The 24,536-nt window shown below is 42.2% G+C and overlaps 1 protein-coding gene across 1 annotated transcript in view; it reads left to right on the plus strand.

Annotated features, from left to right (window-relative positions):
* The window catches only part of usp9 (ubiquitin specific peptidase 9), a 330,949-nt gene that overhangs the window by 242,036 nt on the left and 64,377 nt on the right, over nt 1–24,536 (plus strand). The window contains exons 34-35 of the mRNA XM_068040658.1: nt 5,745–5,886; nt 11,794–12,544. Coding sequence (XP_067896759.1) covers nt 5,745–5,886; nt 11,794–12,544 — 893 coding nt within the window. The remainder of the gene's footprint in view (nt 1–5,744; nt 5,887–11,793; nt 12,545–24,536) is intronic.

Here is a 24,536-nt window from a genome sequence, read left to right on the forward strand (position 1 = left end):
CAAGTGGGCTGCTTTGTCCTGGATGGTGTCGAGCTTCTTGAGTGTTGTTGGAGCTGCACCCATCCAGGCAAGTGTAGAGTATTCCATCACACTCCTGACTTGTGCCTTGTAGATGGTGGACAGGCTTTGGGGAGTGGAGGTGAGTTACTCGCCGAAGGATTCTTAGCCTCTGAGCTGCTGTTATAGCCACGGTATTTATATGTCTACTCCAGTTCAGTTTCTGGTCAATGGTACCCCAACTATCAACATCCGAGGGGCTATCAGTGATGGTAGCGCCATTGAATGTCAAGGGGAGATACTTAGATTCTTTCTTGTTGGAGATGGTCATTGTGTGGCACGAATGTTACTTGCCACTTATCAGCCCAAGCCTGGATGTTGTCCAGGTCTTGTTGCATTTCTACACGCACTGTTTCAGTATCTGAGGAGTCCCAAATGGTGCTGAACAGTGTGCAATCATCAGGGAACATCCTCACTTCTGACCTTATGGTTGAAGGTCATTGATGAAGCAGCTGAAGATAGTTGGGCCTGGGACGCTACCCTGAGGAACTCCTGCAGTGATGTCCTGGAGCTCAGATGATTGACCTCCAACAACCACAACTATCTTCCTTTGCGTTAGGTATGACTCCAACCAGCTGAGAGTTTTCCCCCTGATTCCCATTGACTCTAGTTTTGCTAGAGCTCCTTGATGTCAAGGGCAGTCACTCTCACCTCACCTCTTTTGTCCATGTTTGAACCAAGGCTGTGATGAGGTCAGGAGCTGAGTTGCTCTGGTGGGACCCAAAGTGAGTGACACTGTGCAGGTTATTGCTGAGCAAGTGCTGCTTGATGGCACTGTTGATGACACCTTCCATCACTTTACTGATGATTAAGAGTAGACTGATGGGGCGCTAATTGGCTGGGTTGGACTTGTCCTGTTATTTGTGTACAGGACAGTTCTGGGCAATTTTCCACATTGCAGGGTAGATGCCAGTGTTGTAGCTGTACTGGAACAGCTTGGTTAGGGGCGCGGCAAATTCTGGAGCACAGGTCTTCAGTGCTATTGCCGGAATATTGTCAGGGCCCATAGCCTTTGCAGTATCCAGTGTCTTCAGTCGTTTCTTGATACCACGCAGAGTGAATCGAATTGGCTGAAGTCTGGCATCTGTGATGCTGGGGACTTCAGGAAGAGGTCGAGATGGATCATCAACTTGGCACTTCTGGCTGAAGATTGTTGCAAATGCTTCAGCCTTATCTTTCGCACTGATGTTTTGGGCTCCCCCATCATTGAGGATGGGGATATTTGTGGAGCCACCTCCTCCAGGTAGTTGTTTAATTGTCCACCACCATTCACGTCTGGATGTGGCAGGACTGCAGAGCTTAGATCTGATCCGTTGGTTACGGGTTCGCTTAGCTTTGTCTATTGCATGCTGCTTACGCAGTTTGGCACGCAAGTAGCCCTCTGTTGTAGCTTCACCAGGTTGACCCCTCATTTTGAGGTATGCCTGGTGCTGCTTCTGGCATGCCCTCCTGCACTCTTCATTGCACCAGGGTTGGTCTCCTGGCTTGATGGTAATGGTAGAGTGGGGGATATGCCGGGCTACGAGGTTATAGATTATGGTTGAGTACAATTCCGCTGCTGCTGATGGCCCACAGCGCCTCATGGATGCCTAGTTTTGCATTGCTAGATCTGTTGCAAATCTATCCCATTTAGCACGGTGATAGTGCCACACAACACGATAGATGGTATCCTCAATGTGAAGGCGAGACTTCGTCTCTACAAGGGCTGTGCGGTGGTCACTCGTACTCATACTGTCATGGACAGATGCATCTGCGGCAGGCAGATTGGTGAGGACGAGGTCAAGTATCTTTTTCCCTGTTGGTTCCCTCACCACCTGCCACAGACCCCGTCTAGCAGCTGTGTCCTTTAGGACTCGGCCAACTTGGTCAGTAGTGGTGCTGCCGAGCCACTCTTGGTTATAGGCATTGAAGCCCCCCACCCAGAGTACATTATGCGCCCTTGCCACGCTCAGTGCTTCCTCTAAGTGGTGTTCAACATGGAGGAGTACTGATTCATCAGCTGAGGGAGGGCAGGAGGTTTCCTTGCCTATGTTTGACCTGATGCCATGAGACTTTGTGGGGTCTGGAGTTGATGTTGAGGCCTCCCAGGGCAACTCCCTCCTGACTGTATACCACTGTGCTGCCACCTCTGCTGAGTCTGTCCTGCTGGTGGGACAGGACTTACCCAGGGATGGTGATGGTGGTGTCTGGGACATTGTCTGTCAGGTATGATTCCGTGAGTATGACTATGTCAGGTTGTTGCTTGACTAGTCTGTGGGACAGCTCTCCCAACTTTGGCACAAGCCACCAGATGTTAGTAAGGAGGACTTTGCAGGGTCGACGGGGCTGGGTTTCCCGTTGTCGTTTCCGGTGCCTAGGTCGATGCCAGGTGGTCCGTCCGGTTTCATTCCTTTTTATTGACTCGTAGCAGTTTGATGAAACTGAGTGGCTTGCTAGGCCATTTACAGAGTCAACCACATTGCTGTGGGTCTGAAGTCACATGTAGGCCAGACCAGGTAAGGACAGCAGATTTCTATCCCTAAAGGACATTAGTGAACCAAATGGGTTTTTACAACAATCGACAGTGGTTTCATAGTCATCATTAGACGAGCTTTAATTTAATTGAATATTTATTTAATATTATTTGAATTCAAATTCCATCTTCTGCTGTGGTGGGATTCGAACCCATGTCCCCAGAGCAATACCGTGTGTCTCTGGGTTTCTAGTCCAGTGACAATACCACTACGCCGCCTTTTTTAAGTTCCAAATATAAATGTTACGCTTGAGGGACCATTATGTTTGAAACTCCTAACAAAAGACTGATCAATTACAATTCTGTTCTGGAGAATGAGCAAGTCCTGGTAAGAAAAAAACATTGGGGATGCATCAATTGAATTGTTTTGGAATGTATGAGCAATTAGGTGGTTAGGAAAGTGCAAATGGATATATAATGGCCCAGAATTTGCTGGAGCACAGCATCTCGCAGTTGCTCCATTTGTTAGATTGTTTTTTCCCTTCACTCTCCTTTTGTGCCACAAAGTAATGGAAGTGTGAATTGATAATAGTGTGGTGGGATCAGCGGGGTGTCATGCGTACAAAAATGTGATGATGAAAAATTACGGACTAAAGCTGAAGAGTGATAAAAATTGACTGTCTTTTTAAAAAATGGACCTTTCCTTTAAAAAGTGAATAATGCTGCTCGAAATGGCCGCATGTGTACTCAGACACGGCCACACTGTCTATTTAGAACAGAATATGCCCAACTAAGTTGAGGGGTTTCAATTGCACCTATCCTACACTCATCCTGAAATATTCTCAAATTGAATGTGTTCTTAAAGAAGATATGAAGTAGCCACATCCTGGGCTTTTGTCGGTCACTACCGGGAGGAAAATCCCTGTCTCCCTGCATCGGCAAGATGTAACACATTTTTACCTTAAAAGACATCCCTAGAGAGAGAGAAGCATCACCAAACAGCTTTTCTACATAAGTGCCCTGCTGTAGAATTCTACATCTGTACTTAGACAGCAATGAATTACAAGTGATCCACTGTCTTCAACCGAACCTTCTACCATGAGAGAAACCTACAAACACCTCAGGCCTGCAACAAACGAGAATTTGACTTCTGAGGGAATTCAACAGATTTACTGTGACCCATGAAATCTAACTATCACCACCCCCCCGCCACTTACTACCATTTACCCCTTTTCCTCTCTATCTGTCTCTTACTGTGTGTGTGAGTGGATGCGGTGACAATTTCGGGTAAAGGCGGCTTGATCAATAAATAATTGATTTTCTGTTTTAAACCTACAAGACAACCTTTATTTGACAAAACACAAAGAGGTTAAACTCTAATAACACCAAACACTTGCTGCAGTCTGGTAGGAGTTGGTCAATGGGAGCCATCCAAATCACTCGCCACGTGTCCATAACAAGGGCATCTGGGACCCTCAGTTTATCTCCTGAAAAATTAAATTTAAAGACAGAGGAGAAAAAGAACGGAGATGGAAGCCTGGTGAATTGGAGTCAAATTCAAAGGGAAGTTTAAAAAAAAAGGAAACGTCGTTTTATGAGACAGAGGAGAAAGAGACAAAGGAAAGTAAGAAAAATTTAAATCCTCCAGGAGTAATTTAACACCTGCAGGACTGTATCTCCACAGTTTGAATTGTTCCCTTTCTGGACTCTGATGTTGACTGGCATTGCAGGAATATTAATCCTGTCATTTAAAAGGGTATATGTCATTAAATACCAGCCCTAATTTTCTGTGGCATGCTTAATTTGGTTTAACAGTGCAAATGCACAATTTCTTGGAACTTGTGGAGAGGTTGACTGAGCTCCAGGTTTTGCGAGGCTAAGAGTGTATTTTTGCACACTAGTACTGCATGCTTTCACTTCACATTTTGTTAGATACAAATGTATAAAGTAGAAATATTGGATGTTTGTGGAGTTATTTTTCAAAAAAGTACCTGCAGAAATTTTTGAACTGAGGATTTAAATGTAGAACTGCACTCAGCATGGTATATAACTATATAGAATCAGAATGATTAGAGCACAGAAGGAGGCCATTTGGCAAATTGTATCCATGCTGGTTCTCCCGAGAGCAGTTCAGCTAGTCCCATTTCTCTGCCTTTTGCCCATAGCCCTGCAAATGTTTCCTCCAGATTCTAATTAAATTCTATTTTGAAAGCCATGATTGAATTTGCCTCTATCACACTTTTGGGCTGTGCATTGCAGATCCTAACCACTTGCTGCATTAACAAGTTTTTCTTCATGTTGCCATTGCTTTTTTTGCTTCGTCCCTTCTGCCAACGGGAACCATTTCTCCCTTTTCTACTCTGTCCAGCCTCTTCTTAATTTCGAACACCTTTATTCAATGTCTCAAGTTTCTCAAAGAACAGCCCCAGCTTCTCCAATCTGTCCACACAACTGAAGTACCTCCTACCTATACTAGGGGCAATTTACCTATCAACCTGCAAGTCTTTCGCATGTGGGAGGAAACCGGAGCACCCGGAGGAAACCCACGCAGACACAGGGAGAACTTGCAAACTCCACACAGGCAGTACGCAGAATTGAACCCGGGTCACTGGAGCTGTGAGGCTGCGGTGCTAACCACTGTGCCTTTTGTGCACCCTCTCTAATACCTTCACCTCCATCCTGAAGTGTGGTGCCCAGAATTGGGGACAGAGCTCCAGTTGAGGTGGAACCAGTGTTTTACAAAGGTTCACCTAACTTCCTTGCTTTTGTACATTCTGCCTCTATAAAGCCCAGTATCCCATATACTTTATCAACCAGTTTCTCTGCCTGTCCTGCCACCTTTTAACAATTTGTGCACGTATATCCCCAGGTTGCTCTGCTCTGCTGCACCTCCTTAAAAATTGTATCTTTGTTTTATGTTGCCTGTACTCGTTCTTCGTGCCAAAATTTATCAATTCACACTTCTCTGAATTAAATTTCACCTGCCATGTGTTCACCCATTCCACCAGCCTGTCATAAAAACAAGAAATGCTGGAATCACTCAGCAGGTCTGGCAGCATCTGTGGAAAGAGAAGCAGAGTTAACGTTTCGGGTCAGTGACCCTTCATCAGCTGCTCACCAGCCTGTCTGTTTGCTTGAAATCAATCACTATCCTTCTCACAGTTCACAATACTTCCAAGTTTTGAAACATGTAATACAGAACTGGTGTAATGGTTGCAATGTATTTTTATTTTAGATATGAATGCGAGGAGTCCTTTACAACACTGAATGTCGACATTAGAAATCATCAAAACCTGCTTGACTCACTTGAACAATATGTCAAAGGAGACTTATTGGAGGGTGCCAATGCATACCATTGTGAGAAATGCAACAAAAAGGTAATCCTTTACAATCTTTTTACATTTTCAAACATAATGTGCTGTCTTTCATTAAATATTTACATCAATTTGGATTATAACCTGTCATTCACCAGGCAACAATCACCTGAGAGAGCTTACTTTTAGGAAACTCACTTCTTTTAAGGTGGCTGTTCTCTCTCACTAATCCATGCAGTTTCACTTGATGCAAGGGCAAGCCAGTTATAAGTTATCATTTCTTTTTTCCTTCCATTATCAGTAATAGCTAATGGCTGTGCTTCAGTTATTGCTAAATGGTTCACTGGTTTTACAGTGCCTTATTCATAACTAAGTTTGTGCTTTTTTTCCCTGTACTTCTCTGTCTAGGTTTCTGCTCTTTGTTTTCCTCTGGCTATAAGGCTCCATTCAATTTGAATTGCTAGAAATTTCTTTCTGTACTAATCAGTCTTCAGTGGTGTTGTATCTAGGAGATGATAATTCAAATTTTTCAGGTTAAGCAGTGTTAGAGACTGGGTGTCATAGAACCCCTGTTGTAGAGGAAAAGGGGGTAGAGGCACATGGGGAGAATAGAGGTGGCCAGAAGGAGAGGGCAAATAGGGAGAGCACAGAGATTGGAAAGATGAGAGGGGAGTGGAAGCAGGTGAGGAATGGGGGAATAGTCAATGGTCAGAAAAGTTATATTGGTGGGAAAGCAGTGGTTCTTGAAAAAAATCATCGCAGATGGCAAAATAGGTAGGAGGCACTCTGAGGAAATACTGCTAAGATAGCCCATAAGAGTCCTTACCGAAGTAGCTACAGAAACAGAACAGTTTCTGAAAAAGCATTGGAAAGTGGAAAACTGTGGATCGATTTGTGTGTGTTTTATTCTTAGTGCTGCCGCCTTATGGGACAACTGTCAGCCAGAGGGCTGTGGGGAAGTGAGATTAGGCTGGATGGCTCCTTGTTGACTGGCACGGACATGTTGGGCCAAGAGGCCTACTGTGCTGTAAATTTCTACGATTCAATGATTTTTATGATTCTAACAACAACTTGATAGGGAGTTCAGGTTGCAACACTGAATCAGGTCACTGGAATTCAGTTTACAAGAATGGAAGAACATCTGTACATTAACGGTCAGGACAGAGCCACAAAATCAACCAGGATGCAAATCTGCCAATAAGTTTGTTTGGGTGAGGAAGAGAATGAGTAAACCTCAGAGTTAGCTGATTTCAGTGGGCAATTTTTCAAAGTGCTCCTGGTTCCATTTTCTGTCTGACTTGTTTCGGCTCTCAGCTGCTTCACTGACGTTTTTTTGGCGGAATATTTCTTCATTCCACGTGTTGACTTAAACTTGGTTACAAAAATGTTAGGTTAGCAATGGAAAAAGCAGGTAGTTGAAATTTCAAAGTTGGTAAACAATGGGTTGCTTTAATGCACAATAGGGGGTTTAGGTACTGTGCTGTCACAATGTTAGTTGCGTATTTGAAGTATTGCATAAAATGCTCCACACAGCACTATCTACAAGTGCAGTGCCATTCGGATAGAATTTATTTTTTTCCTCTGCAATTGCGGGTATCCTGAAGGTGGTAATAGGCTCCGGAGGGAGTGCAAGGAACTTGTAGCACTATCTTCCTGGTGGGTGGTATTTGCCCTTTCCCTTGCTTTGTAGCTGCAAAGGAAAACATTTATTCAGTGCCTGGCTACATCCTACTCCTTTTGGTGGTGTAGCAAAAAATTTGATCTCATTTGCTACTTAAACTTGCTATTTAACTTGATAGGATTGGAGTGCACAGCTTCGGATCACCATACTTCCTTCAGCTATGGCTTGGCAGAGAATAGTTTCAAGCCCTAACTGAGTCATTTTGTTATTGATTTCTTATATAAGTTGTGGAGTACATTCTGCTCATGGTGTTTTCTTCAACAGAATTGTTTCTTAATTTCATTTCTTAAGCAGTTTTAAGGATGATTTAATTATATCTGCTTTTGGTGGCCCGTCATGTAACTTTAGATCATGTAATGTTATGTTTGTGGCACTGCCGACAGCTTAAGAATGCCTTACACACAGGGAATTGAGCTGAAGGGCTGTATTGGTTTCAAGTAGATTTGTGTGTGCAGGGGTTAATTGGACTAAATGGAGGTGAGGGAACAAAGGGGAAACAGGAAGGAGGGAGTGAAGTGAAAGGGTGAGGAAGCAAGGGAGGAGGGCTGGAGTCACAAGGAAGGAGAGGGTAGGGAGGTCTGGGAGAGGAATGATCATGACTGGAAATTTCAGTTTGTGGGAGAAGAGGAGCAATGCCGAGCAAAGGCAGTTAAGATCAGTGGAGGTTAAGGGAATTGAGGAAAAAATCAGCCAAATATTTGGATGAATAACAGCCAGGTAGGATGATTGTTATGGCTGGAAAAGGCATTTGGAGAAAGTTACTGTCAAAGGGAGCAGGAAGTTTGAGTAACTTGCAAAGGGTAGCCATGATCTGTGGGGAATTGTGGAGGAGGGAGCCAGTGTGTGTCTTAGAATGAAAATGCAGCCAGCAAGCAGTTGTGATTAAGTGAGCAATTGAGAACTTTGCTGTAGAAGGGGGATGGTGTTGGAGTGGAATCTAAGACGGTGCTCAATCTGGCGGGGTTCCACAATTGTTTGGGCGAGCAAGGTTTGATTGCTGCTCAATTGGTTGCCCATGATTCTCACTTCGAGAGGGAGTTGCACCTCACGGGGAGGTGGAGAGTGCTTGCTCAACATGTGGAAGGTAGGAAGCATTTAGTTTTATTATTTTGGCCGAAAAGTGGGGGCTTGAATGTTTGATAGATAGTGAAGATAAAGGGGTAATTCTGCTGATTGAGTACACAGTTCTGGGTGGTAGTGGCTTTCAGGATGATAATTCTGTTCATTTGCACATTCTGGTGAAGCCTTTTGGCTGCTATTGTACTACTGGCATGCATCTGGTGTTTATCTTGATTGGAGGTTTTTTTTTAAAAAAGTCTTTGGCTTCTGAGATTTTTCTTCAAAGCTCAGTTTGATTTTCTAGTTCATTGCGAATCTCCGAGATCCACTGATTTACATCATTTTCTCCGTATGCAGTCGTCCATATAAAATTTCCCAATCGTTTTTCGTGAATCTTGCTTTCTGTTAATGGAGGTTTAGAAAATTTAATATCACTAAAGCTGCTTTTCACTGAACAGCTTGTCTGGTTAGCTAGAAAGCCAAATATCTGAGCTTTAGTCAAGGTACTGTTTGGGCTACCACGCAACATGGGATTGAACACTGTTGTTTTCACTTCGTCAAGTAACAGTACGTTGACCACACCACCTACTGGTGCAGTACTTTTGGAATCCTGAGACAACACAACATTTTTAACACAGATGGAGCACACCACTGACAGAATTGTTCTTCTGATATTTCTTCGAGTTCAGGGTAATGTGTGTAAAGAGTCTTTCAGCTGTTCCTTTGCATCCCAGGTTACCCAAGCTCATGCTGGAGGCAACACCATTTTAACAATAAACCTTTAAACATTAAAATGACCTTGTGGAGCTTGCCATTTATCCTTCCATTTTAAGATTCTGAAATTGAAGACAGTCATCTTGAGAATAATGAGAGTATGTGATGTAAGAGCTAATGCAGTAGGTTGTATTATTGTGGAAATATCTGGATTTGAATTTGAGTCGTCATTGCTTAGTATAATAGTCTTTCATAGGAGCCTGGTTCTTGATTGGAGAAGTAGTTAAGTTCTGTCTTTCCAAACCAGTTTGCTGTGATGCAGGTGTTGTATTCCATAATCCTGAATGGATCCGTGCTGAAGGCACAGTATAATGTATGAGCTTAATTAGTGGAAGTTATCTCAGGATTCCGAAATGCAAAGTTATACCTCACCCTTGCATACTAATTCCAAGAGTGTTCTTCACTGTCTTTGCAGGTTTCTGTAAATCAGGAATTTTCGATGTAATTCCTTGGTATTCCCAAGGTTCAAACATTTGTAGGCTTGTGGTTTCAACCTTCTCTTACTCCATTTTTTTTTTGCTGCTTGTCTGTCAATGGAATGGGATCTGAATACCAATTGATATAAAGTGTTGAAACATTTTCTCGTGTATCCCTCCAGATGTTGTTTGTGATCTTAATTTAATCCATCACAAACTGACTTCTGAGCCATTCCTGCAAGCTTGAATTTCTTTTCGTGAAGCAGGCAAAATTGTTACCATGAACAATTTTAGTAAGCTGTATGCTCTAATAGATTGTCTAAATTGTAAGATATGTCAACAGGGTAGTACTCTGATAGCAAATCTCAATCCACTCCAGATTGTTGAACTGCTTACTTTATTCCAGAGAAAGTTAAGCTACATCTAGACTTCCACTGAAAGGAAAATGACCTGTTGGCTATTTGTAGGGCTGTTTGTGGATGGGTTGAAAAGTGTTTTTCAATCTGGACGGTTAATTTCTGAACTGTATTCCAGACCACAACCTTGGGTAAATCTGTTTGTAAGCTGAGGCGAATGTACTAGGTGTTTGTCTGTTGAGTTGTTATTTGGCAGGCTTGGAGTAACTGAGGTGAGTGGAGCCCAGGCTACTTGTGCAAAGGCTGTTACTTGAAGCAACTTGCAGATATTTTACTATGCAATCTGGAGTAGTGCACATTACAAATAGCTTTGCATGTTAAAAATAGTAGTCCAGTTGGAAGGTGCAGTAGTGCTCCAAAGCAGACCTAACAATATGCGTCCTACAGAAACTCTCTGCCGAAGTTCTACTTTACCGTTGTATGTTAAGTAAGGTAGGAACAAATATAGGATGATGGGTTTCTTAGCTTCAACATAGTCTTGCTCACTTTTTTGAGGTTGAGCCGCCATGTACAGATCATCTTCCACTTTTTTTGATCAGGTGTATTTAAAATCTGGCTAGACAAGGAGTTTTTGAAATTTCAGTGCCTTTGCTATACTGAGCTTACATTTTTATAGTGCCTGCACTTTATAAGCAGTTAATTAATTTGAAATGCAATGTTACATTATGCAGTCAAACATGGCAGGTAATTTGCACAGCACTAGATCCCACAAACTCCCATGGGATGAATGACTGGTTCATTTGTTGTTGGAGGAATAGGAGTTGACCAGGTCACGTGGAGAACACCCTAGTTCTCTAAACTGCGGTATGGAAAATTTAACCTATCTGGCATCAATTTAATGTCACATCTGAAAAATGGCAATTACATATTACCACATTTTAAGCTGGCACATAGGAACAGGGGTCAGCTGTTTAGTGAGATTGTGGCTGACCTGTGTCCATATACCCACCATTGCCTCATTTTCCTTAGATTTTTGTTAACTAAAGATATTATCAATCTCAGATTTAAAATTAACAATTGATCAAGCATGAATTGGCATTTGCAGAAGAGAATTCTAAACTTCTACCACCCTTTGTGTGTAGAAGCATTTCCTAATTTCACTCCTGTGTAGGTTTCTAGTTGTCCACCAACTTGGAATAGTGTAGCTGCTTACGTCAAGTTGATTGCAAACGTGGCGAGTTGTAAGGGCTTCAAATTGCTTCAACTTTCTTTCTTGCTTTGATAACTAAGGAACCTCACTTGCTGTCCACTTTTTTGAAAGCCATACCTGTCACTCAACCTTTGATATTTGATTAGATTCAAGTAATACTGAATACAATAATCATGGCTACGAATTGAAAGGATCCAATGACGTGCATGTGTGTGCATCTCACAGCTTTATATCTTCTTTGCACATTATGAATGGGTGAAGTGCTGGGCAGCTGATGGCACCTGTGGAATTGTATCCAGTTTGAGCCTCTGCTTTAGGGGAAAGGAGAAAATAGGTGGAAAATACAATAATACTTTATGTAATACTTGTATTTTTTTAATTTTGAAGGGTAAGAGGTTTCTTTGATATTTATATTTACATTAGAAAAATCTTTTTCTAAACTTGATTATCCCTGTCATGTGTTTTGTCTTGCAGGTCGATACAGTGAAGCGTTTGCTAATAAAAAAGTTGCCACCAGTTTTAGCAATTCAACTGAAGCGATTTGACTATGACTGGGAAAGGGAATGTGCAATTAAGTTCAATGACTATTTTGAGTTTCCACGGGAGTTGGATATGGAGCCTTATACTGTGGCTGGGGTTGCCAAGTTGGAAGGGGATGACATCAACCCAGAAAATCAGTTGATCCAAAATGACCAGCCAGATAATGAACAGCCTGGTAGCACTAAATATAGACTAGTTGGCGTGCTGGTGCATAGTGGTCAGGCCAGTGGTGGACATTACTATTCATATATCATTCAACGGAATGGTGGAGATGGTGAGAAAAACAAATGGTATAAGTTTGATGATGGTGATGTAACTGAGTGCAAAATGGATGATGATGAAGAGATGAAAAATCAGTGCTTTGGTGGCGAGTACATGGGTGAAGTGTTTGACCATATGATGAAACGTATGTCATACAGGCGGCAAAAAAGATGGTGGAATGCCTACATTCTTTTTTATGAACGTATGGACACAATAGATAAAGATAATGAATTAATTAAGTACATTTCGGAGCTGGAGATTAGCATAAAACCACACCAGATAAAGATGCCAAGTGTCATTGAACGAAGTGTACGGAAACAGAATGTGCAGTTTATGCACAACAGAATGCAATATAGCCTGGAGTATTTCCAATTCATTAAGAAACTACTGACCTGTAACAGTGTCTACCTGAATCCTCCACCTGGTGAGTATGCCTTATATCTTTGCTAACACTGCACCTTGAGAAATACAAAATCTTTTGCTATTTCACTGTTAATACCTTTACTGATGCATATTTTAAGACGGTAGCTCTGTGCTCTAAAGTAAAAGTTTATGAAAGTACCATATGCATACTGCTGAACAGTTTAGATTGGGAATGTTCCAGTTTATTTGTAAATGTGTATAAGCATAGTAGTTGAAAAGATTAGTTTATTTATTTTAAAGTCGGGTTTTAAAAAATACCCAGCGTTGAGTGCATTATATTACAAGTTTCGAGACTACACAAGCTCTCTCGTCTGATCGGTCATGGGTGGACCCTGCATCCCCTTTAATCTGGATACTACCCGGTAGATAAACAGTAACCCAGCAGCACTTAAAGCTAAGACCTTGTGTTAAGTGATCTTGCCTGAGCTTCAGATAAAGCAGAGGTGACCATTCAGCCCATTGTTTCTGTGCCAGCTCTTAACTGGAGCAATCCAAATCTAATCTCTCTGCCCCACTTTTTTTCAGAAGCTGGACTGATGAGCACTCTAGCAAGACAATGTATGATAGCAGCCCAACAATTTGGTTAATCTTCTGCGAAATACATTAATGAACAAGAATGTATTCTGTAGTTAAACACACCTAGTGTTTCAGTCAGGAGATGCGCCACCTTTTTTGTGCAGGAGGTATCTGCTAGCACCTCCTGAATAGAAACTACTGTTGTATTAGTGGTACACAGTGCTCTGGAATCTGTTTACTGCCCTCACTTTCCCACTCAGCCCCTAGCATCTCAAAACAGATAGGCTTAACAGATTTAATGGCAAAGAGAGTTTCCCTTGGAAGGCCATGTACAAATTCCCAACCATCTCCAGGTTTTTTCTGTTGAGTCAGAAAAGTATGCTGGAACTCTGGGAATTAACTTTTGTGACCTAAATCTGACTTGATATTAGAAATGCAATATAAAACTAAAAGTACTTTTTAGGTCAAAAAGATAAACATCTGCGTTACAAATGCATTATTGGAAGTTGTAACTAATGGTGTAACATTTAGTTCTATGAGCAGTTCACTGTTTATCATGGTGCTTTTTTTGTAGTTAATAAATGTTTTTAAATCTCCATTTCCACAAGATGTAATTTTCTATTAGACCAAGACCTGGTAAACGAGAGCATTTAATTTACATGTGCCTTTGATTAATCATGGTAAATCCAAGTCCTGTGCATGTATGTGACTTGCTATCATGTTACAATAAGAAAGTGCAGCACAAAAACTACCTCCATGCCACATAAAGTTCTAGGAGTTGCAACATAACACCAGTTTTTGTACAACTTCAACCAACATTTGCTGCTGTATGCATTGGACATCAGAATAAGTTGTATTAGACGGAATCATGGAGTTTCAGTATGCTCTGGTCTCAAAAGTGGTTGCTTCTTGGTCTGTTTACTTTTTTCCTAGGAAACAAGGGCATCAGTTACAGCACTGTTCAATATCAAAGAACTTTATAGGAAATAACACAGAGCTATCCTTATTGACACAAGTGCATTAGAAACCAATTAAATTAGCACATTTAGCTGTCTACAAGCATAGCAAAAGAAAGCAAGGCTATGCTGTTCAGAATCTATGGTATCAAATTGGCAGGTTTTATACTCTGTAAACTACATAGTGAGTTGCTAAAACTGGCAAAAGCTGACTTTTACCACTCAAAAAGGGCAGTGGCTCAAATTGGAATATGCAACAAATTGCCTCCATCAAAATTCCTCCACACCTTGGAAATTACAGAATTTCGCATATCTTAGTCATGATTGCTGATCGTGTCGCACAAAACGTTGTCATCAAAATATACTGAGATTCACCATAGTGCTTTCGGTTCATTCGAGGATTAGCTACACTATTTTCTGTACTGTTCAGAACAAAATCAGTAAGCCTAAGAAATCCAGCTACACTAAGTTCGGCGTCACTCAACTTTCAATAGTGTTGATTATTGCAACGGGCTGAGTTCAAGTAGTTGATGCTGGGCATTTACTAGCATCAGATCATATTGGCGATGTACTATTGTCAGTTGGTACTGAGGATCCCATGATTGCTGCATATTGACTAGCCAAGGAGAACACTCAATTCTTCCAGAGAAGTAATTATCAGTGTAGTAACATGCGACTTTGCTTCAGGATCTACAAAAATTAATATTGCAACTGCCCTTTGATAAGACTTTTCTCGAGACAAATGGAGGAACTTTTTAAAAACAAATTCAACAGCAGCAACAGAATTTGGGATGAATTCTGAACTTTACTCTTTTTCATGGGTAGCATTTTCGCCTGAGTCTGAGGTTTCTGAGTCCCACTCCAGAGATTTGGGCATGTAATCTGGGTTGCCTCTTCAGCGCATTACTTAATACTGCACTGTCAGAGGTGCTGTCTTTTGGATGAGATGTTAAACCAAGGCTCCATTTGCCTTTTTGGGTGGTCATAAAAGATCCTATGACAGTATTTGAACAAGCGCAGGGAGTTTCCCTGGTCAATATTTATAACTCAACCAACGTCATGAAAGCAAATCTTCTGGTCATCATCAAATTGCTGTTTGTGTGATCTTGCTGTGCACAGTTTGGCTGTGGCAGTGCCCTAACAGTGACCAAACTTCAAAAAAGTACCTTATTGGCTACATAAAAAAACAATTGTTTTTATGTAGCTCCTTCAATGTAGTAAAACATAACCAAGGCGCTTCACAGGAAGACTATCAAACAAGATTTTACTGTGAATCACTTGAGATATTATGACAGATGACCAAATGCTTTTTCAGAGCTAGGTTTTAAGGAGGAAAGAAAGGCAGAGAGGTTTAAGGAAGGAATTCCAGAGCTTAGGGCCTTGGCAGCTGAAGGCACACCCGCCAATGGTGGTGCAAATAAAATTGGATGAACAAGAGGCTGAAGTGCAAGGAGTGCAGATGTCTTGGAGGCTTCTAGGGCTGGAGGGGTGAGGTCATGGAGGGATTTAAAAATAAGGATGAAATTTTTAAAATTGAGATGTTGTTTAAATGGGAGCGACTGTCAATCAGCATGCACAGCTGTGATGGGTGAACAGGGCTTGGTGTGAGTTAGGCCACAGTAGCAGTATCTGGTATGACCACAAATCTGTGGAGGGTGGAAGATGGGAGGTCATCCAGGAGTGCGTTGGAATAATCAATTCAAGAGATAAAGACATAAATGAGGTTTTCAGCAGCAGATGAGCTGGGGGGAGGGGGGGGGGTGAGGAAGGGGAAGATTTGGGCAATGTTACGGAGGTGGAAATAGGCAGTCTTAGTGATGACGTGGATATGTGGTCAGTAGCTCATCTCCTGTGTCAGATACTGTACCAAGTTTGTGAGCAGTCTGATTTAGCTTCTCAATTGCCAGGGAGAGGAATGGAGTCGTTGGCTGGGAAACAGAGTTGGTCGGATCATCTACAAGGCACAAGTCAGGAGTTTGATATACTCTCCTTTCCAGAATGGGTGCATCTCCAACAACACTCAAGAAGCTAGACACCATCCAGGACAAAACAGCCTGCTTGATTCGCACCCTATCCACCACCAGCATTCACTCCGTTCCAATGCAGAGTGACAGCAGTGTGTACAATCTGCAAAATGCACTACAGCAACTCACCAAGGCTCCTTTGACAGCACCTTCCAAACATGCAACCTCCACCACCTAGAAGATAAGGGCAGCAGATGCATGGGAACACCACCACCTGCAAGTTTCCCTCTAAGTCACACACCATTCTGACTTGGAACTATATTGCAGTTGCTTCACTGTCACTGGGTCAAAATCCTGGAACTCCCTCCCTAACACCACTATTGGTGTACCTACACCTCAAGGACTGCAGCAATTCAAGAAGGCAGCCCACCACCACCTTCTCAAAGGCAATTGGGGATGGGCAATAAATGCTGCCCGAGCCAACCACGCCTGCATCCCACGAATGAATGAAAAAAAAACTCATCTGACCATATCCTATCTTGCTCGTCATTGTCCCTGTCATTGGGGCATAGATCCTTGCTACCTAGCATACGAATTTTAATGAGCTCATACCTTCAGATCTCTACACTACGCTACCCCTCTACATGCATACATCTGCAACGTCCTCCAACTTTCTGTCTCTTCCCATACACCGACTCTGGTCTTGTGTGTATTTGTGTATTTCCTCACCTTTAACCCTACGTTGGCTGTTGCCTTGACTCTTCTGAAATGCTCAATTTTTTTTTTACTTCATTCTCTATTGTAAAACATTTCTTAAATCCCAGTCTTTCGCCAAGCTTTTGGTTACGCTATTGATCCCACCGTGACTCAATTTATTTATTTGATTTCTTTTATGTTGACTGTTTTCCCCCCTCTAAAGCTCTTGGGTATGATTTTTATCTTGAAGGTACCAGATAAATACAAGCTGTTTGTGTCTGATGCAGAACGTTTGTGATCTGTGTCATCTGGATTTTTGGTTCATTACACTGAACAGACTTGTTCTATCTTTTTTGAGTTGTTTTGCTTGAAGTTAGTTTGATCACCTCAGCATAGCTTCTTTAAGATGCAGGCCTGCAACATAAAGCTTTCCTACGTTGGCATTCACTTGGATAGGAAGGATACCTTGTTTCAGAATTCAAAATATTTTGTAGTATCAGAATAGAAAAGACCCTCAGATGTTTGGGTTAAGGCGCGTTGGGATAAAGTAGAATCATATCTACCTGGAAGAGTTTTTCAGCTCCACTTGAGCTGAGGTTCACGATGGGCGTGGAAGTATGCATGCTTTGTGATTTTGAAGATATGGGGTTAGAAACTGAATTCATGGTCAGAGAAGAGGCCAGGGTTACTAACAGTTTGATTCAGCCTGAGACTCCAGTCGAGAAGGGAGATGGAATTGATAGCAAGTGTTGTGGTGGGAGCAGAAGGCAGTGAGGGAAATTGTGGCTTAAAATTAGCTGTTGGACATGCAATCTGACAGCACAGGCAGTTGGAGAGGCTGAGAGAGTTGGTGGATAAGTCGAGATTGGTGTTGTGAGCATTCATATGTTCGCTGATACTGTCTGGATAGTGACATCAAGGGACAGCGTGTGAATTGGGTTTCTGTACTGCAAACGGTCGTCTTAAACCCCTCTCCCCTGTCTCCTCCACTCTTGCCTCCAACAGGAAGGGCGAGAATTCACTGACCTTGCCTCTAAGATCGAGAACATCTGGTCAACTGCCTCTGCTGCATCCCTCCTTTCGCTAGCACACCAGGCAACACTTCCTTTAAAGCTCGCCCCTGTCCGAGCTCTGAACTCATACCTTTCTCTAGTTTCACCCCAATCTCCCCTCCTGCCCTATGCAAGCTCATCGCCATGAGACCCACCTCCTGCTCCCTCAACCCCAAATAATTATAGGCCGGTCAATCTGACCTCGGTGGTGGGCAAATTATTAGAATCAATTCTGAGAGGATAAACTTACTTAGAAAGGCATGGATTAATCAGGGATAGTCAGCATGGATTTGTTAAGGGAAGGTCGTGTCTTACTAAATTGAATTTTCTGAGGAATTAACAAGGAGGATTGATGAGGGTAGTGTAGATGTTGTCTACATGAATTTTAGTAAGGCATTTGGCAAGGTCCCACATGACAGACTGGTCAGAAAAGTAGAATCCCATTAGATACAGGGGAATGTGGTGAGTTGGATCCAAAATTGATTCAGTGACAGGAAACAAAGGGTAATGGCCAACGGATGTTTTTACGAATGGAAAGCAGTTTCCAGTGGCGTTCCACAGGGCTAGGTGTTGGGTCCTTGCTGTTTGTGGTATAAATGATTTGGACTTAAATGTGGGAGGCATGATTGGGAAATTTGCTTATGACAGAAAAATTCACCGTGCAGTTGATAGTGAAGAGGCTAGCTGTAGATTGTAGAATAATATCAATGATTTGGTTGAGTGGGCGGAAAAGTGGCAAATGGAATTCAATCCGGAGAAGTGTGAGGTAATGCATTTGGGGAGGGCAAACAAAGCAAGGGAATACACAATAAACGGAAAAATATTGAGAGGGGTAAAAGAAATGAGAGACCTTGAAACACATATCCACAGGTCCCTGAAGGTAGCAGGGCAGGTTGATAAAAGTGGTGAAGAAGGCAGATGGAATGCTTTCCTTTATTGGCCGAGGTACAGAATATAAAAGCAGGAATGTAATGCTGGAACTGTTTAAAACATTGGTTAGGCTGCAGCTGGAGTATTGCGTACAGTTCTCTGGTGACCACATTACAGGAAGGACATAATTGCTCTGGAGAGAGTACAGAGGAGATTTACAAAAATGTTGCCAGGGCTGGAAAAGTGCGGCTATGAGGAAAAATTGCATAGGCTAGGGTTTTCCTTAGAACAGAGGAGGCTGAGGGGGTGACTTAATTGAGGGTGTACAATAGTATGAGATGCCTAGATAGAGTAGACAAGAAGGACCTGTTTACCTTACCGGAGAGGTCAATTACAAGGGGACACAAGTTTAAGGTGGTTGGCAGAATGATTAGAGGGGACATGAGGAAAAGCTTTTTCACCCAGAGGGTGGTGGGTGTCCGGAATTCGCTGCCCAGATCGGTGGTGGAGGCAGAAACCCTCAACTCATTTAAAAGGTACCTGGGCCTGCACCTGAAGTACTGTAACCTGCAAGACCAGGTGCTGGAGGATGGGATTAAAATAGGCAGCTCATTTTTTCAGCTGGTGCAGACATAATGGGTTGAATGGCTTCTTTGTGTGCTGTAATTGTTCTATGGTTTTATTCCCACTAAATTCATCTAACTTCCAATCTTGGTTCCTTTGTTAGCCAATATTGTAAACAGTTCTCTCTCCAAGTGTTGTCCCCATCTCTTTTGAACCTGCTGTCATCCTCAAAAAAAAAGACAATCCTTGACCCCACCATCCTTGAAAACTATCGCTCCATCTCCAACCTCCCTTTTCAGTTTAAAGTCCTTGAACGTGTTGTCACCTCCCAAATCCATGCCCACTTTTCCTGGAACTGTGTGCCTGAATTCCTCCCATTAGGTTTCCGTCCCTGCCACAGTACCAAAACTGCTCTTATCAAAGTCACAAATGACGTCCTCTGTGACAGTGACAAAAATAAACATCATCCTTCTCGACCTGTCTGCAGCCTTTTACATAATTGACCACACCATCATCCTCCAATGCCTCTCTACTTTCATCCAGCTGGATGGGACTGCTCACCTGGTTTCATTCTTATTTGTCTAATTGTATCCAGAGTGTCACTTGCAAAAGCTTCTCTTCCTGCTCCTGGACCATTATCTCTGGTGTCCCCCAAGGATCTGTCCTTGGGCCCCTATTCCTCATCTGCATGCTATCCCTTGGTAATATCATTCAAAAGCAGTGTTAGTTTTCACATGTAGGCTGATATCCAGTTCTACCTCACCAATACCTCTCTTGACTCCTCCGCTGTTAATTTATCAGACAGCTTATCCAACATCTAAAACTCGGTGAGCAGAAATACCCTCCAATTAAATATTGGGAAGACTGAAGCCACTGTTTTTGGTTCATGCTCAAACTTTGTTCCTTAGCTACTAACTCAATCCCTCTTCCTGGCAGCGGTCTGAGACTAAACCAGTCTGTTCGCAGCTTTGGTGTTGTATTTGATCCCGAGTTGAGCTTCTGACAACACATTTATGCCATCACTAAGACTGTTTATTTCTACCTCTGTAACATTGCCTAACTTGGCCCCTATCTCAACTCATCTGTTGAAAAAACCCTCTAAACTTGACTATTACAACTCACTCCTGGTTGGTCTCCCACATTCTACCCTCAAAAAACATAGTCATCCAAAACTCTGCTGCCCATGTCGTAATTCGCACCGTCCCTTTCACCTATCACCCTGTGCTCACTGACCTACATTGGCACCTGGTCAAGCAATGTCGATTTTAAAATTCTCATCCTTGTTTTCAAATCCCTCCATGGCCTCACCCCTCTCTATATCTGTAATCTCCTCCAACCCCTACAACCCCCTGAGATATCTGCACACATCTAATTCTGGCCTCTTGAGCATCCCCGATTTTAATCGCTCCACCATTGGTGGCCGTACCTTCAGCTGCCTAGGACCCAAGCTCTAGAATTACCTCCCTATACCTCTCTGCCCCTCTACCTCACTTTCCTCATTTAAGACATTGCTTAAAACCTACCCCTTTGACCAAGATTTTGGTCATCTGACCTGGTATCTTATGTGGCTCGGTGTCATTTTGTTTTATAATGCTCCTGTGAAGCACCTTGGGATGTTTTATTAAGTTAAAGGCACTATATAAGTATTTTAGAAGCCCAGGATAAATGCTAGGGGAACTCTGGAATTAATAATTTGAGAGTGGGAAGGGAAACAATTACTTAAGATGCTCTTGCTCGGAGTGAAGAGTGAAAGCAAGTGATGCAGTCCCGATGAGCTGAATAGTGGAAATAAATTGAAGGAATGTTGAGGACAATGAGGGTAATGACCATGTTCAGTTGCAGAGAATGTCATTTATGACTTTGAATTCAAGCAGAGTTGTGACAGCAGAGCATAGATTTGACCCAAGATCTTTGGTGATCAGAAATTAGGACATAGATTCGAGGATGTGGATGGAGAGTTGTTTTTTGGGGGGTGGGGGGGTTGATGGCAGTTTTAAATGGGAGGGGGACAGTTCTTAAGAGGGAATCATTTACATTGTCAGCTAATATGGGGGACAAGGAAGTGAAGACTCATTTGTGTTTAATGCTTGGTGTTACGACCGAGGCGGGAGGAGTGCGCTGTTAATTCAGTCCCACTTCTCCACAGGTCACAACGTATATTCAAATTTTCCCACTTACCGAAACCGTCAATTAGAAACTATTTTCCCCCAGAATAAAGCACACCAACCAAGTTTCTTTAATAAACAACAAAACTATCTGTTTATTTATCCGCTCATTACTGAAAAGATGTGATTGCACTAGAGAGGGTACAGAGGAGGTTTAAGAGGATGTTGCCCCGACTGGAAAAATGCAGCAATGAGGAAAGATGGGATAGGCTGGGGTTGTTCTCCTTGGAACAGAGAAGGCTGAAGGGAGATCTGATTGAAATGTACAAAATTTTGAGGGGTCTGGATAGAGTGGAGGTTAAGGGCCTATTTACCTTAGTAGAGAGGTCAGTGACTCGAGGGCATAGGTTTGAAGTGATTGGCAGAAAGATTAGAGGGGAGATGAGGGAAAAACCTTTTCACCGAGAGGGGGGTGGTGGTCTGGAACTCACTGCCTGAAAGGGTAGTTGAGACAGAAACCCTCATCTCATTCAAAAGAAGCCTGGATATGTACCTCAGGTGCTGTAATCTGCAGGGCTACGGACCAAATGCTGGAAGGTGGGATTAGAATGGGTGGAATTTTTTTCGGCTGGCATACAGGATGGGCCAAGTGACCTCTTTCTGTGATGTAAACTTTCTATGATTCTATTGTAAACTAAGTCTTAATAATGAAGTAAACATAAGCTCAAATTTAATTATTAAAGCCCCTTATTTGATCCTAGCCCTCATGCACACACACATACATATTATACCAGTTAACTGGGGAAGAAAAAGGAATTTTTGGTTACAGTTGTTAGAAAGAAATAGAAGGAATTTTTAAAAACGTATACTGAAAAGTAGGTACAGAAGTCGTCATTGGTTTTGGTGAGGTGTTCCAAAGGCAAATAGGCAGTTGCCACTTGGATCTTCCCAGAACAGTCCCTTCCAGGTGATTTTGAAGATCAGTCAGTGTAGGCTTTCAAGAGATGCAGTTACAGACAGCTTCACATAGGTTTTACATCAGAGGTGCAGCAAGAAAGGTTTCAGTTTTCACATATTCGATGCAAAGTTCCTTTTAAAGATGCAAGCTTTCTGCAAACATGCAGGATTTCTTCACATACAGGAGGAAACAGAAATCTGAAACACTGGAGATACAGGATTGGTAACCTTCTGTTCTTGGCCAAACACCCACTGGCTTTTCTAACATTTCAAAATGAAAATACAACCTTTCCAGAGGCAAGTCGTATGAGAACCATAAATCTTGGTTTGTCATTCCCTTGTAAACATCCTTTTCAGTGTCACAAGCACAAACTCCCCCCTTGCTGGGTTATTTGCAAACAGATGCTTTCCAGTAAGATTTGCTTACATTCAGTCCAAACCTTCTGGTAAGTTCTTTTAAGAAAAACACCAAAAGTTCAGCTTCGAGATTCCAGAATCGATGGAATCCTTTTCAGTTTTTAAAATATAGATTCTCAAGTTTTAACAAAAAATGGAAGCCCTCATAACATTGGCTGTTAGTTTTTGTTGGAGATTTTCCTCTATTTATAGCTAAGTCAGTTGATCAACTTTAATTGGTATTTAGGTCAATGAAAGATGCTCATAAAATCAAATCATTTGGGTTATACAAAAGACACATCTTATGCAAGCTTATGTCAAATCCATGTTTTGTATTGGTCTTAGACATTTGTTATTAAAGTTTGCTTTTTCTTTATTTTGCCTTGCTATGGAAGAATCAAGTAGTCTAGCACATCCACATCAACTTTTTGAGGCTTTTAATTAATGTTGAGACTACATACAAAATTTATACGTACAGCTGTATGAGTTTCACTGATGTCAGGAAATCATGATGCTGAAATATCATCTACCATTGTGTCTGCCTTCAAAAAAATGTTTTCATTGCTTTCAGTCTCTCCAGGTATTCAGGAAAGATGGGGAAAGAGAAAAAGGAGTTGGGGTGGAAATATTTATCAAAAAAAACTACTGTAGCACTAGAAAAGGATGATGCAGTTGAGGTGATAAAGAGGTTGCTTGTTTAGAATGAAGAAACAGTAAGGAGCTGTTATGCTCTGGATGTGTACTATCGACAACCAAGTACTGAGAAAGAGACAAGAACAGATTTGTAGGCAAATTATAGAAGATGCAAGAATTATAGTATGTGATAAAAATGCACTTCAATTATCCTAGTATAGAATGGATTAGTAACAGTATAAGGGCAAAGATGAAGAAATGCTTGAAATATGTACAAGAACTTTCTTGATCAGTGTGTTTCCAGCCCACAAGGAAGGCAGCAGTGCTGGATCTAGTTCTAGAAATGAAGTGGAGCATGTTTCCATGGGAAAGCATTTGGCAGAATAGTTGTAATAGGTTTAGAATAGTTATGGAAAAGGACAAGGAGAAATTGAGCATAAAAATATTTAACTGGAGGAGGTCTAATTGTAGTGATTGAAAGTGGATTTGGCCCAGATGGATTGGAATCAAAAATTCGTAGACAAAACAGTAATTGAACAATGGGAGGCCTTCAAAGAGACGTATGTTCAGGTACAGTGTAGACACTTTCCCATGAGGGGTAAGGGAAGGATATCCAAAGCTTGAGCTCCCTGGATGACTAGAGCTGCAGAGGTTTAAATGAGACAGAGAAAGGAAGCTTATGATAAATACATTAGCGTAGTTGTTCTCAGCTGGGGATCAGCAGACCCATAGGGCTCTGCAAGAAGGTTTCAAGGTGTCCACCAAAAATAACCTCTAGGATTTTAAACAATTCAGATATAACAAAAGAAAGAAAAATACACCAAGTAAAGGTGGGATTGAGCTGAGCAAACTGATGGCTTGGCTCCAGACTCAAACCTCTCTCTTTGCCCACCCAAATGTCCATGCAATGATAGCTACAGCTATGTGCAGATCCCCCAGCTGAAGCCTCTCCACTCTCCTCTCCCCGTGACCCGCTGTATATCTTCCCCCCCCCCGCCCCCATCTACATTTGGCCTAACGCCAAACTGCATGGGTTGTTTTCCCCCTCCCTTGTGCTAGTTGGGGCAGTTGCTCCTCTTCTTTCACCTCTCACTCCCTGAATCCTGTCTGTTATACGTCACCAGTGACAACTGTAACCCATTAGCTCAAGCATCCCGCGACTATTGAAATTAGCCAGTGGCAGCTCCATGTGCTCGTATGTCAATTCCATTTCAGATTTGAATTTTTGTCCCACTAGCAAAACTGAAATAGTTTGCAAACTCATTTCAATATTCTGTACTGCAG

The sequence above is a fragment of the Heterodontus francisci genome, chromosome 10 (assembly GCF_036365525.1).
Source record: "Heterodontus francisci isolate sHetFra1 chromosome 10, sHetFra1.hap1, whole genome shotgun sequence".
NCBI lineage: Eukaryota > Metazoa > Chordata > Chondrichthyes > Heterodontiformes > Heterodontidae > Heterodontus > Heterodontus francisci.